We start from the raw sequence: 14,393 nt of genomic DNA, 5'->3' as shown, positions 1-14,393 counted from the left end.
CAGCCGGTTGTCCAATAGGAAAGCTTCTCCTGCTCCGGTCACATGGTCCCAGCTCACAGTGCAGTATGGAGTCCTGCAGCTCCCGCGCGGGCTCCACATGACTGTGATGCTGCCCCACCGCCCCCGCACCTCTGCTTACCTGTTCAGAAGTCCGCGTGGGCTTCCAGCAGGTAAGAGATACTTTTCAACTACCCTGACATTACCCGGATACCCAGCGCCAGGTCCACTTTCCAGCTGCCGGGTCCGGGTAGCTGAAAAGCCGCCGGGTACCGGGTACTACCCGGTACCCGGTACATCACTAGTCTGTTCCCCCCGATTCCTGATTGACGAGCGGAGAATACTTGCCCGGTGCATACATCAGGGCCCCGGGTCTGTGCTCTCTCCGACAGCCCATACAAAGTTGTAACATCATTGCCACATGACATTGCATCTTTCTTCTGGTGACACAGCAGCCATATTCGTAGTTTTTTACTGTATGTCAAAACCAGCGCAAGAAAAATAAACCTACAAATATATTGGATATCAGGGTCCCCAGATTTTGGGTGAAACACAGATCAGCTCCAGGTGTCGCCCTGCTTCATGTAAGGTGGATTGAGGCGTTCAGTGTCACTGCACCTTTGAGCAGCAGCTATGTAAAAGTGCGTCAGTACGTACTATTTGGGAAATGAAACATGTTGTGGCATTGCACACACTCCTGATATGAAGGGTTAGGCAAAGTTAAAGAACTGAAAAAGTGCTGACATGTTCTTTACCTTCCATGTTGTGTAAGAAAGCTTGTTTTGAACCTGTTTTTGTGTATAGCTTGCATTTTGACAGAGAGAAACTAGATAGGCCCTCATAGATTTGCTGGAAGAGGGCCATGCCCTCCATAGTAAGCAAGGACGGGGAAATGGGCCATGACATGCCAGCTTTTTAAATAGTTAGCACATCAAAATGAACCAGTTATCAGATCTAGAAGAAAATGCCACTAAAGTCATTGTGCCTTCAACAAGTAGAACACATTTAAATGTATATATTCACTATCCATTAAGGTTACATGTGAATGAATTGGTGAGAGGGAAATGGGACGCATCTCTTCAGGATGTTTGTACTAAAATAAGCACAACAGCTGGGTTATGCAGAAGAAGGTCAACCAAGAGGAAGAAATAAAAACAGTAGCACATTCAAAGCAGACACAACATGGTTTCCTTTTGCTTTATTTGTAAATTAAATAGTTTTTCTGTTCAGCAGGGACATTTAATTAATGACTGCTAAAGTGACATTTTAATTATACGCATATTCCCTGCCAGAGGACAAAGAAGGAGGGAGGAGAGGGAAATGAAAGAGAGAGCATGTCCAGCTGGAGACACAGTTATATCACAAAAAAGGGAGATGGAGGTGTAATAAAAATGGCAGAAAGCATTACATATTTGAATCGCTCTGGTACTACAGGGTTAAAGTTAGTTACAAATTGTGCTAAAAAATACAATGATTGTTTTTATGGCCTGTTATGGCAGGTCTGGGTTGTATAGGACTAGGGTTATCTTGAGTCAGCATCTGCTTTGCCAAAAATGGGAATTAAAAATGGCCTTCCTGAAACTAGAAATAAACTAACCTGTTTAAAGGCCCCTATAAAGGACATTCTTTGGAGGGTTCTGCAAGGCTCAGGGGGCGTGGTTAAGAAGGGATTCCACAAGAGACTAAATTTATTAAAAATGAGAATATCATGGGATGACATCTATCCTGAAGAATAACAGATAGATATTCGTAACAGTTGCAATAAGACAAAACCCTCAAAAATCAGTCTGTTACATTCAGCAAACTCGCCTGAACCTCACGGTTGTCTAAGTATTATGGCCACAAAGTTTGAGGTCTTTTATATATTTAGTCAAATTGAAACAACGCAAGAAAGGTGTTTTTTACTGTTAAGTTGTATAACAGTCAGCCCAGTGGCTCATTGATGACAGGCGTGGGCTTATGCTGTTCTCAAAGAAGGGGAGTTACAATATAAAGCCCTACTTTTTCAATATGAGTTAGAATTCAACAGAAGGTGGTTTTGGGATCAGACATTCTCATATTTCCTACGCCAGTAACCTCTCTGAGAAAAACCTATGATGTAGTAAAGTATAGTAATTTTTACCTATATTTATCCTTTTATTTTAAGAAACTTGTCTGTATTTATTAGAACTGTATGTCCTTGTAATAATCTTTCTGTAACCTAACCACTGTATATTTTTTATACTAAAACGAAACTTTAAGAAGCTTTGCACGCTTTGTAGATAGTCAAGTACATTTTCTGACACATTTTGCTACATTGTGTTAAGTGCATAGTTTTTCTTCATTAAACAGGGACCTAAGACTGTGCAAATAATTACATATTTGATATGTCTTGAGTTGGGCTGGTGGATAGTTGTAGATTGCAATTGAGTAAGGATAAATCTTAACTCATTTAAAGTACCTTGCACAGGAGAAAGGTGAGTTGGCTAGTTTAGTCGTGTATTAACCCTGGTTGCATATCTAAGTCACGTGCTCACAAGTGTTCTGTTTGTCACAGATGTATATTGGGATGGATCGAGGGGAGATATTGTTCATTTGAGGGACCTTTGCGGGAGGTGAAAGGTGGTTCAGCTAGATAGCTGTGTATTAACCCCTGTTCCATATACAGGTCACATACTCACAGGTGTGCCGTATGTCACACCAGGTGAAACAAATATGAAAACCCTGCACTACTTTCCAAATTGGCTTGCAATTTATTAGTGAATTGTAAAAATTTTGACCGGAAGTCTTAACAAATAAGTCATTTAGTTGCATCATTTGATCAAAACATGATTTAAGCCTGCTAACCCCATAAAATCAATTTGGAAAGAAATGCCATTTCCGTAAATGTATGGGAAAAAAATAGAGAAAATACTATAAAGTGGATATAACTGTTAAACAAAAGGGATACAAGAATGTTACTTGGTACTTATCTCTGAAACGGCCTGGCCAATGGACTCTCAAAAGACCCATGGTCTGGATACATCTCCTTACAAGGATCACAGCAAAACTTCACACCTACTGACTTGCAGGCCTGAAACATTTTATTGTGCTGCTGTTCTCCGGCAATACAATTATGATTTTTATTGATACCACTATTGAAGTTTTGGTGTGATCCTTGTAAGGAGATATGCTGTATCCGGACGGTGAGTCGTTTGCTACCATAAATGTATGGCCAATTCTGTTTCCCAAGCAGCACTCCTACAGCAGGGGTTCGCAAACTTTTCGGTCTGCACCCTCCTGCCTGCTATCCCCCACTGCTTGTGCCCTCCTCCCCCCCCTGCTCGGCTCCGGTGTCAAATGACGCAGCAGGGTCATGTGACATCACGTTGCCATGGCAATGCAATGTCACATGACCCGTGGCGCCATTTAACACTGGGTTGCCATGGCCACTTGTTGCCCGAAGTCAAGGTAAGAGAATTTACAGAGGCCTTGCTACCCCCTCCCCCCCACCCAGTTTGCACCCCCCTGCCTTAGAGCAGGCCTGCACAACACGTGGCCCCGGCACTCACTGTGCGGCCTGTGGCGGCAGTGGCGGCTCTGCTCCTCCTCCCTCCCCCGAGTCCGCTCTCAAGACTGCACGCTCTTGCAGTGCGGCACTTCCGGTGCCCGCTGCTTGCGATCGCGCGCAGTCCTGCCTGCTCTGCCGCCATGATCTGAGGTGCACGGGGGTGAGGGGAGGTATAGGGGAGGTGCAGGGGCTGATATGAGGTGAGGAGGTGCAGGGGGTGATGTGAGGTGCAGAGGGATATGTGAGGTGCAGGGGGATATGTGAGGTGCAGGGGGATATGTGAGGTGCAGGGGGATATGTGAGGTGCAGGGGGATATGTGAGGTGCAGGGGGATATGTGAGGTGCAGGGGGGTATGTGAGGTGCAGGGGGATATGTGTGGTGCAGGGGGATATGTGAGGTGCAGGGGGATGTGTGAGGTGCAGGGGGTGATGTGAGGTGCAGGGGGATATGTGAGGTGCAGGGGGATATGTGAGGTGCAGGGGGATGTGTGAGGTGCAGGGGGATATGTGAGGTGCAGGGGGATATGTGAGGTGCAGGGGGATGTGTGAGGTGCAGGGGGATATGTGTGGTGCAGGGGGATATGTGAGGTGCAGGGGGATATGTGAGGTGCAGGGGGATGTGTGAGGTGCAGGGGGATATGTGAGGTGCAGGGGGGTATGTGAGGTGCAGGGGGATATGTGTGGTGCAGGGGGATATGTGAGGTGCAGGGGGATATGTGAGGTGCAGGGGGGTATGTGAGGTGCAGGGGGATATGTGTGGTGCAGGGGGATATGTGAGGTGCAGGGGGATATGTGAGGTGCAGGGGGATATGTGAGGTGCAGGGGGATGTGTGAGGTGCAGGGGGATGTGTGAGGTGCAGGGGGATGTGTGAGGTGCAGGGGGATGTGTGAGGTGCAGGGGGATGTGTGAGGTGCAGGGGGATGTGTGAGGTGCAGGGGGATATGTGAGGTGCAGGGGGATGTGTGAGGTGCAGGGCGATGTGTGAGGTGCAGGGCGATGTGTGAGGTGCAGGGGGAAGTGTGAGGTGCAGGGGGATATGTGAGGTGCAGGGGGATATGTGAGGTGCAGGGGGATATGTGAGGTGCAGGGGATATGTGAGGTGCAGGGGGATATGTGAGGTGCAGGGGGATATGTGAGGTGCAGTGGGATATGTGAGGTGCAGGGGGATATGTGAGGTGCAGGGGGTATGTGAGGTGCAGGGGGATATGTGAGGTGCAGGGGGATATGTGAGGTGCAGGGGGATATGTGAGGTGCAGGGGGATATGTGAGGTGCAGGGGGATATGTGAGGTGCAGGGGGATATGTGAGGTGCAGGGGGATATGTGAGGTGCAGGGGGATATGTGAGGTGCAGGGGGATATGTGAGGTGCAGGGGGATATGTGAGGTGCATGGGGATATGTGAGGTGCAGGGGGGTGATGTGAGGTGCAGGGGGGTGATGTGAGGTGCAGGGGGTGAGGTGCAGGGGGTGAGGTGCAGGGGAGGGTCATTGTAGGTGCAGGGGAGGGTCATTGAAGGTGCAGGGGAGGGTCATTGGAGTTGGAGGGGAGGGTGATTGGAGGTGCAGGGAGGGTCATTGGAGGTGTAGGGGGGGGTCATTGGAGGCACAGGGGGGGTGATTGGAGATGCAGGGGGGGAGAGTGATGTGAGGTGCAGGGGGGGAGAGTGATGTGAGGTGCAGGGGGGGAGAGTGATGTGTGGTGCAGGGGGGGAGAATGATGTAAGGTGCAGGGGGGAGAAGGATGTCAGGTGCACGGGGGGTGGGATGTGTGTGGTGTGCAGAGGGGTATTGTGTGTTTGATGTGAAGGGGGAGTATTATGTGTGTGGGTGAGGGGGAGAGATGGGGGTATGAGAGATAGATGGGGAGTATCACAAAGGTTGATAGTGGGGCGTTCTGGGGGAGATATGAGGATGATGATGAGGGGTGCTGGGGGAGATATGAGGATGATGATGATGATGATGAGAGGTGCTGGAGGAGAGATGATGATGATGATGATTTTACCCGTGCGGCCCACATTTTTTTTCCTTGGAGCAGTTTGGCCCTTCTCGCTTTACGAGTTGTGCAGGCCTGCCTTAGAGTATCGAAAGATATATCATGTTACTGACATGTGGTGTTACATGGATAGGTCTGAGCTTCCCTAATTCTGTTTTGCTAAAGAAACTGAAAAACTCCCAAGTTCTATGTTTCTGAACTAGATTCTGAATTAGATTGTAAGCTCTTCGGGGCAGGGACTTCGTTTCCTAATGTTACTTTTAAGTCTGAAGCGCTTATTCCCATTAAGTATTATTTATATTATTATGTCACGTGTATTACTGCTGTGAAGCGCTATGTACATTAATGGCGCTATTCTAGCAACAGATGATTTTACTAAGCTTGTAGTTGGTAACAATGCATTCATGAATAACTGAAGAGGACTAAACAATTTTAATGGCATTGCCTGATTCACTTAGATGCAACTATAACTACATTTCTGGTGATCCAAAGCAACATAGAGATTCTAAACCTTGTAGGTCACCTAGTGTAAGACACATGAAGCAGATCGATATTTGCCCATTGGTATAATATGTACACTGTAATGAAGGAACAATATCCAATAATATACATTAAGATCTACAGATCATTTTAAATATGCCTCCAGCCAATACTTAAAATGTGGTAGTATTTTTTTATGTTTTACTGTTTAGTTTCAGAGCAAAGTATTACAAGTCGAGATGTGCAAAATGTTCACAGAATGTAATGAACCACGTGAAAATGACGGTTTTGTTTTTTTTTTATGACATTTGCACAACTCGGGCAACATGAGCCTTTATTTTGCTATTTTTGCACATTTTTTAAAACATAAAAATAAGGTGAAAAATGCAGAATTGGGAGGCAAATACGCACATATTTATAAACCCTCGATCGCTCCCTGCTGGATAATCTGTGAAGTAGCTCAGCTTGTTTTTATTTTTGAGGGCATTAACGATAACTCTGCTTCAGCACAGGTGGCTCAGTCATCCTGACTGAGCTACTGATTTAGCTACCTGTGCTAAAGCAGAGATATCCTGAAAACCTGACCTGTTGGTGGCCCTGACGGACTAGAGTTTGCCACTCCTGACCTTTCAAATGTTTTACACCGTCCAGGAAAACATTCCTTGTAGAGAACAGCCAAGTCTCTATATTTTAAGTATCTTTAAGAATTGCCCTATTGTGAGTTCTGTAAGTTGTAATAAATTATTTTATTTTTTATTTTTTTAAGATCAATACAATAATTATTCTCATGTGCGAATGTAAAAAAAAAATGTAGGTCACTCTTTGTTAGAACCTGAAATAAGTGTGTGGTCTCAAAAGCTCGTAGACAACACTTACATATAATGTAATGCTGCGAGGAAGACAGAGATGTTTATATAGGCCATACAAAAATGTTTGCTCAAACGAAACAGAAATGATCTTAGGATGCTTTATACAGGAAACAACAGCACCCAAACATACAGATAATAATTTATGTTGGTGCAATGACAGCTATTCAAACGCTGAAGAGGAAAGCATATGGCAATTCAGCTTTGAAGTTTAAGTTTAATTATAATTATTACTGAGGGAAAAAGAATGCACATATTTGCTCTAACTGGCAGGTAGTTTTCTGGTGACCAACCAGGTCATAATCATCTCTCGTGTTAGCACCTCTCACATTGTTTCTTCTAACACTCACTATCATATTGATATAGTTGTCCCCTTTTTACTAATGGAACAACCTACCGGAGACTCTCACAGCCACCACCAATTTAAGTTCTTTCAAAACCAAAGCTTTCTCACATTTTAATCTGGTCTGTAACTGTTACATACGCCTACAATATATATTATCTCTAACTGTGCATGCAATGTGTTGTATATAATGTATACCCTGCTCACGTATTTAACTGTATTTGTAACCATGTATTATTTGTCATCTTAACTCTATGCCCAGGACATACTTGAAAACGAGAGGTAACTCTCAATGTACAGGCATACCCCGCATTAACGTACGCAATGGGACCGGAGCATGTATGTAAAGCGAAAATGTACTTAAAGTGAAGCACTACCTTTTCCCACTTATCGATGCATGTACTGTACTGCAATCGTCATATACGTGCATAACTGATATAAATAACGCATTTGTAACAGGCTCTATAGTCTCCCTGCTTGCGCACAGCTTTTGTACAGGTAGGGAGCCGGTATTGCTGTGCAGGACGTGCTGACAGGCGCATGCGTGAGCTGCCATTTGCCAATTGAGCGATATGTACTTACTCGCAAGTGTACTTAAAGTGAGTGTACTTAAACCGGGTTATGCCTGTATTACTTCCTTGTAAAACATTTTATAAATAAATAAATAAAATAAATGTTTGTAATCAAGAAGCAAAGGCCGTGCTACAGAAAAATTAGCCAAAACAACATTACGCTTTTTCTTCTAATTCTTTCTTAATAGTTGTGTTGTTGACTACCGTACATCCTTAGCTAAAAAAAATCCCAGAAGCAAAGGGGTCAGAAGTGAACATCACGTACCTGAAAGAGCATTGTTCTGTTCTTCTCAGAGTCAGATGGCTGTACATGGCTTGGTGCACTTGCATGCCTCCTCCGTGGCTGTATTTTGCCATCTTGGACTCTTTTCTGGATAGTGACACTGTTGCACCTTGATCGAAACTCCTGCTGGTCCTCAAAGCCAGAGTCTTCTAGAATCCTCTCAGGAAACGATACCCGTGAGCCAGCTGGATTGCTCTGGCCACCCACTGTAAATATCGCAGAATGACTTCCGGAGGCGGGAATGTCGTCATTCTCCTGAACCTGATCCTGATCCTCAAACGAGCCATCAGAGGAAGAAACAGGAACATCTGTCTCTGCTAGGGTGAGATCGGTGCTAGAATCAGAGCTGCGCTGCTCACTCAGTTTCAGGCGTTGGCGTTCATGCTGGCTGAATTTGTCAATACAGTCATCAATAAGGGTAGATGGAGCTTTCTTATGGGCAACTACCACCTTCCCACAGTACAGCACTTCAAATTTCTGTGAGTTATAAAATGCATCCTCACTGTCTCTGCTCGGTTTGGAATCTTCTTTCAGGGCAACTTTGGAGACTTGTCGAATGCTACTGATGACATCAGAGACCTGAAGAAAATAAAAACCAGACATCATACATCAGGAAATAAACACATATTATATTTATGCTCAAAAAATAAATCAACGTATCGTCAATGATACATATTGCAATTTCCCTATTATAATAATAAATAAAAAAAAATAATAATATACGCAATTGTTTAAAAAGCACTTTCATTTGTAACAAAAAAAATAGAAAATTAGGGGAAGATCAAAAGAATACAAAACAGTAACATAATAACACAATTTATGGAATTATTCACGGTGACACTACTTTTTTCTATGGACTACAAATGATCTTATTTTTATATATGCAGTGAAAGTATTTTCAATACCTTAGAACAATTTTGAACACTATTGGCAAGTTAATGCCGCAATCCTTCCTTCTCTTTTATGTATTTGTTACAGAATCAGGTTTTTTTTCTGGAGCTGAACCTCACAATTTTCAGCTCTACGACGTCTCTAGTTGCCAATGTTTTTTCTAAGATTCGTGAAATCAAATGCTATATCCCCTGAATACACAAAACATACTTTTTTTATTAACCTTTTACCTAAATGCGGTAAGAATTCTGTAATGATTCAAATGCTGCAGTAATCTGGGATGCGTTATTAATCGTTGCCTTGACATTTTAGAATGACAAGCGTATTTAAGAGGCTCTTCAAAAATCATTAAATAACAAAAGGAAAAATAAACACAATTTTCAAAAGAATATCCTTTTTTAATAACTGCTATTGCGGCTTTAAGTAAACAAATCACTCGTCTCCTTCCATTTATAGTAGGATCGCACTGTTATTAAACAGTTATTAGAAGTAGAGCAAGTAAAAGCCATATGTTAGTTGAAATGCTGTCATCACAACTACCCGCCCAGGTCTTTGCCAACTGTATGCTCTAACAGTAACGGCCCTTACTTTCACCCTCGTAATGACAACTGCTTTTCCTTGCATGGAATGCAACCTTGCCCCAGGCAATTTCCAATAAACAGACTTTCATTTGATTTGATGCAAACCCTTTTAAACTTTAATGAGAGTTGCCCTTTGCGGCTGCTGTTTTAAACGGACGACCAAAAACTAGGCGTGTAGGAATAGGAGTAAGGAATTTGGTTGTAGTATTATATGGGAGAGCAATGCATGGGAAATCACTTAAATACTGTAAGGCTGCGTCCATGCTGCCGAAGACAACGCGGAGGTGTGCGTGGTGCGATCACAATGCCTTAAGACAGTGATCGCGCCCACAAATCGCCCGGCCATGCAGGGTGCAGCGCACGAGCGCCAGCGCGCCCGCACCCTCCCTGGACGCAGCCTTAGGCTGCGGCCCCACTGGCGCTGACCGCGCTGAGCTTGCCGCTTTTAATTACATAAATGTATTTTTTCAAGTCCCCGCTCACGCGGTGCGCGCTCGTGCACACACGCTCGCCCACGCTTGGCACTTAAATAAACAAAAAAAAAAAAGAGATTTTGAAGCGCGCTTAGCTTGCCTGCAACGCCCTACCCGCATGCGCTTACGAACTAGCGCGGACACCCGGCGCTCATGCTTGGAGAGCTGGTGACGTCACCGCTCTCAAGCATGAGCGCGGTCAGCGCCAGCGGGTCCACCGCCTTAGGATGAACTAAAGCATATTGTGCACTTGGATTCATAGATATAGAGAAGTGAAATGACAGGAATGGCGGCTGTGTGATTAAGGTTTCTATGTCTATATGTCTATAATATACATTCTGCTTCAAGACCAGTCTCAGATTTCTGCAATTTGGGGCAAATAACTTTACTCTGGTGAGTTTGCAGCTACTGACACGTTTGTCAGCGCAGCCTTGTACATAGGATCAGATATGCATCAGAGCAGTGAATGAAACTTTTCTACAAGTTTTATACTTGTTTATACCAACGCATTGAAAACACAATTGCCAAAGTTCAATTCCACATTGACATTTCTCTAGAACACTCAGTTTTTATCTTTGATATGCTTAGCCATGACCTGTTAATAGGTTTTGATGAAAGATACATATTATTTTATTTCATGAAGGACCACCCTTACTTCTTTCAATAAAAGTTTCCCATTTCTGAAGAGCACCAAAAAAAAAAAAAAAAGAGAAATAAGATGTTGCAGATGAAAATGTGAAACAATATGTTTTAAAAACCCACGTGATGCAGACCGCACTTTTAGAAAACATGTACACTAAAAGAACAGCAAACTTCTGTGTACGGATAAGCGTTTAAGAGTGTAATATCTCCTTGGAAATAAACAAATAGCCATAAAATATTATACATATTAGTGATCGACTCCCATGGTTCTCAAAATCAGGCACCTACAAAAATGTTTAAATAAATATCAAAGTTTGTTTGTAAGCTGAAGGTTTCCTCCACCCCCCCCCCTCTCCCCCCTCCCTCCTATTTGCTGACGCGATGGTTCCCTTGAGCTGATTTATACGAATATTAGCTCCAGGATACCTGGATAATAAATGACGTGCCTAATGGTAGGCCTGTAGGATGGATAATTTTGCTGTCAACTGTTCAAGCTGCCTTATTTTCGTCTGCCCCAAAAGCTACATTTCAGATTGTAAACTCAATAAGCAAGGATTGATTGTCACTGCACTGATCTAGACAATGTGCTTTGACAGGTCTTGCAATAGCAATACATGTCTGACATTGTAAAAATAATAATAATCATTATTTAAAAATCCTTCATGTTTTTTTTATGTTCCATGTCTAGCAGCTTCCTTTCCAGGTTGTTGTTTCAGTCCTGGAATCTCCTACTCAAACTAGTGAAGTTTAAAGGACATACTGAATAACAGCTCATCTATGTTTAACAGATCCCCAAAAAACTGGATTCCTCAATGTTTCCAAGTGTACAGGATGCATATATGCAAACACGCTTAAAACTGTAACTAGAAACGTATTCCTGGTGTTATATTCTGCTTGCGACATCCTAAATAGGACACAAGGGAGCAAAATACCTCTTCACCTAATATTAACTGGTTTCAGTTGGGTGAACTAGCGCAGGGGTGCGCAATCTTTTCCCGCTGCACCCCCACCTGCTTCCCTCCCTGCCCGCGCCCTCCCTCCCTTATCTTGTCTCTGGTGTCAAATGATGCCGCGGGGTCATTTGACGTCCCGTTGCCATGGCGACGTGTCGCCGAAGACAAGGTAAGGATAGTTGCAGAGGCCACACGCGATCCCCCGGCATTTAATTTAAATGCCGTGGGGTAGAGGGCAGGGTCTCTGCAACGTCACACCCCCCTAAATAATCTTGCGCCCCCCCAGTTTGCGCACCCCTGAACTAGCGAACATAGTGTGGGTGGCCGTGTTGATCCTTTCTTCCACGTAGTAAAGTAACAATTGAGGGAGAAGGAGTAGGTTGTGTGATACTTTTCATTCTATCAACATATAGTTAATATGGTACTGCAGAATATTTCGAATCCCACAGGGATCTTCATCAGTTCTACAGTACCGGACGTTACTTTACTGGCTGCACTGAGGCACAGACGGTTAAAAGGATTTATCCAAGATCACACATTGTGCCGTTACCCAAGGAATAGAAGCCAAGACCTTGTGTAACCACGTTCAGTGCGTTAAACCACAATGTTATGCCACATGTCTTTTATTCAAAGGTCTGAAAACATAACTGTGGCCTCCTAGGAACAGGAATATTCCTGTGTTTGCGTTTTAACCTTATTTACTGATTTAAAACGCCTTTGTTTGATGCAGAAGCACAGTCCCTTGAAATAATTTATGATACTCCAAAGCCAAGTAAACAAGCGTCCAGCACAATAAAATAAACCAAGCAAAAGTAAATCAATCTTACGCTTAAAAGACTCAACCTTACAGTAAAAGTATACCCCAAGTTGGGGAGGAACGAGTAAGGGGGGGGGGCCAAATGAACATAGATATCGACTTAAGATAGCTGGGTGGACAGATAGATTAACAGACAGAAAGTCTGATCGCCAAAAAGCTCAGACAAAGGGAGCAAGACCAAGCTACAGTATATTTGAATAGGTTGTACTGACCCTATTGCACCATTATCAAAAGTATCTAATGTACCAAGCATCATATGTATTATATGTAACCTGAGATTGTAACTACCTCAATGGAATGTTATGTCTAATTGAAATGCCCCGAATAAAAAAGAATTTATAAAAAAAAAAAAAAAGACAACCTTGTACTCTATGCTTTCCTTGGTTTTAGCCGCAGTAACACCTTTGCCCTACAGAACAAATAGATAATCTGTGATTCGTATTTCATGAGCAAATATTAGATGTGCATTTTAAACATATTATTGCAACTTTAGACCTTACCGCCATATATATTTTTTCATCATCCACTTCACCTTGAGTCTTTTAAACTGCACTTTCATTATTTCACACAAAAATGATAAGCATGTACATTCCTAGATTACCATTTGCTTTGTGCAGACATATTCACCTTGCAAAGCACTGGAAACAGAACGACCCCCTCCTTTTACTGCGGTACTACACAAAATGAACTTTATAATGACAGTGGAGAGACTCACAAGTCTAGTCCACGATAGGTGACAACCTGGGACCCCTGAGAGACATATGTATGGGAGAAAGGTAAAAAAATAAAAATGTGTTATTGCCGCACAATTTCACAGAATGCATTAACAATCACTGGGCTCAAGAGTTGACACTCCCGAACCCCGAATACATGGATCAGAGGTAACCAGACGGGCTTAACCTTTATTGTGAGCCCGGTTAGCCCTCACTGTCACAGACATTCTCCTAAACTGGTCTCTCTCTTTCCCTCTCTCCAAAGCCCATATAGAATTTTGCAAGTCTAATAGGCCTTATTTGTGCAGCCAGATTAAAATGGCATTTTCTAAAAGACATTTTTGCAAGGAAATGCTATTGTTTTAGCAATGAATAGGTCCCATTGAATCTTATTATTGCTCACTAAATCTGCCATTTATGTCTCAGATCTAGCACACTAAAACACAAAAATCTGTTGTCTACTGAAGTGTCTCTAATATGTGCAAAATACAGATGTAATTTTATTCTACAATGCACAGTAAGAAGACTAAACTTCCCAATAGTACATTTCACAGATCACCAAAAGAAGTAACGTTGCCTCAGACTAATTTCTAAGATTAGGATGTCTGATACCTTCAATCAATGCTTTGCAGATGAAATATAATTGGATAGGATTTGCTGTCAATATTAGGCTACTCAAAAATATGCTGTCACACAGTGGGGGGGGGGGGGAATCAGGTGTCAGGCTACTTTTGATGTTGGGCACCTTCCTGTTTGAGCAAATTTATGACTGACATGGGTAGGGTTGCCAGGTGCATTCTCCAAAAATACTGTCCTCAATGGTCAAAGGTGCAATGCACTCAAGACACACACACACACACACACACACTCCTTTCACCTCTCTCGCTCCATGCTGTTTCCTCCTCTCCTTGGCCCCACCTCCTCCTGATTGCCTGCTACTGAGTAATGCAGCCAATCAGGATGGAGGAAGTTGCCCAGCCCCCTAGCAAACGCCCTGCTTTCACCCTGCTAAGGGAAATCCCGCGCCCCCCAAGACGGTCAGGTCACTATGTCTAGAGTGGTAAAACCGGTATACACATACATGTCCAGTATTACATCTAATTGTTTACTGGACAGTGTCCAAATACAGGACCGTCCGGTACAGTACTGGACACTTGGCAATCCTAGGGGACTTGTGTGAGAAAAAACTTCATAACAAACACTGATAATCTATGCAAAATGGTGATATACAAACTCTATTTTGCAGAGTTTGTATATGTAC

The 14,393-nt window shown here is 43.3% G+C and overlaps 1 protein-coding gene across 7 annotated transcripts in view; it reads right to left on the bottom strand.

Annotated features, from left to right (window-relative positions):
* Nucleotides 1-14,393, bottom strand: part of TBC1D4 (TBC1 domain family member 4) — a 219,787-nt gene that overhangs the window by 99,043 nt on the left and 106,351 nt on the right. For all 7 annotated transcript variants that reach the window (XM_075590993.1, XM_075590994.1, XM_075590998.1 and 4 more), the window contains exon 2: nt 8,045-8,641. In XM_075590993.1, the coding sequence (XP_075447108.1) occupies nt 8,045-8,641 (597 nt within the window). The remainder of the gene's footprint in view (nt 1-8,044; nt 8,642-14,393) is intronic.

Source organism: Ascaphus truei, chromosome 3 (genome assembly GCF_040206685.1).
Source record: "Ascaphus truei isolate aAscTru1 chromosome 3, aAscTru1.hap1, whole genome shotgun sequence".
NCBI classification, from domain to species: domain Eukaryota; kingdom Metazoa; phylum Chordata; class Amphibia; order Anura; family Ascaphidae; genus Ascaphus; species Ascaphus truei.
The sequence above is the reverse complement of the archived record's forward strand: the minus strand, read 5'-3'. Positions and strand labels throughout refer to the sequence as shown.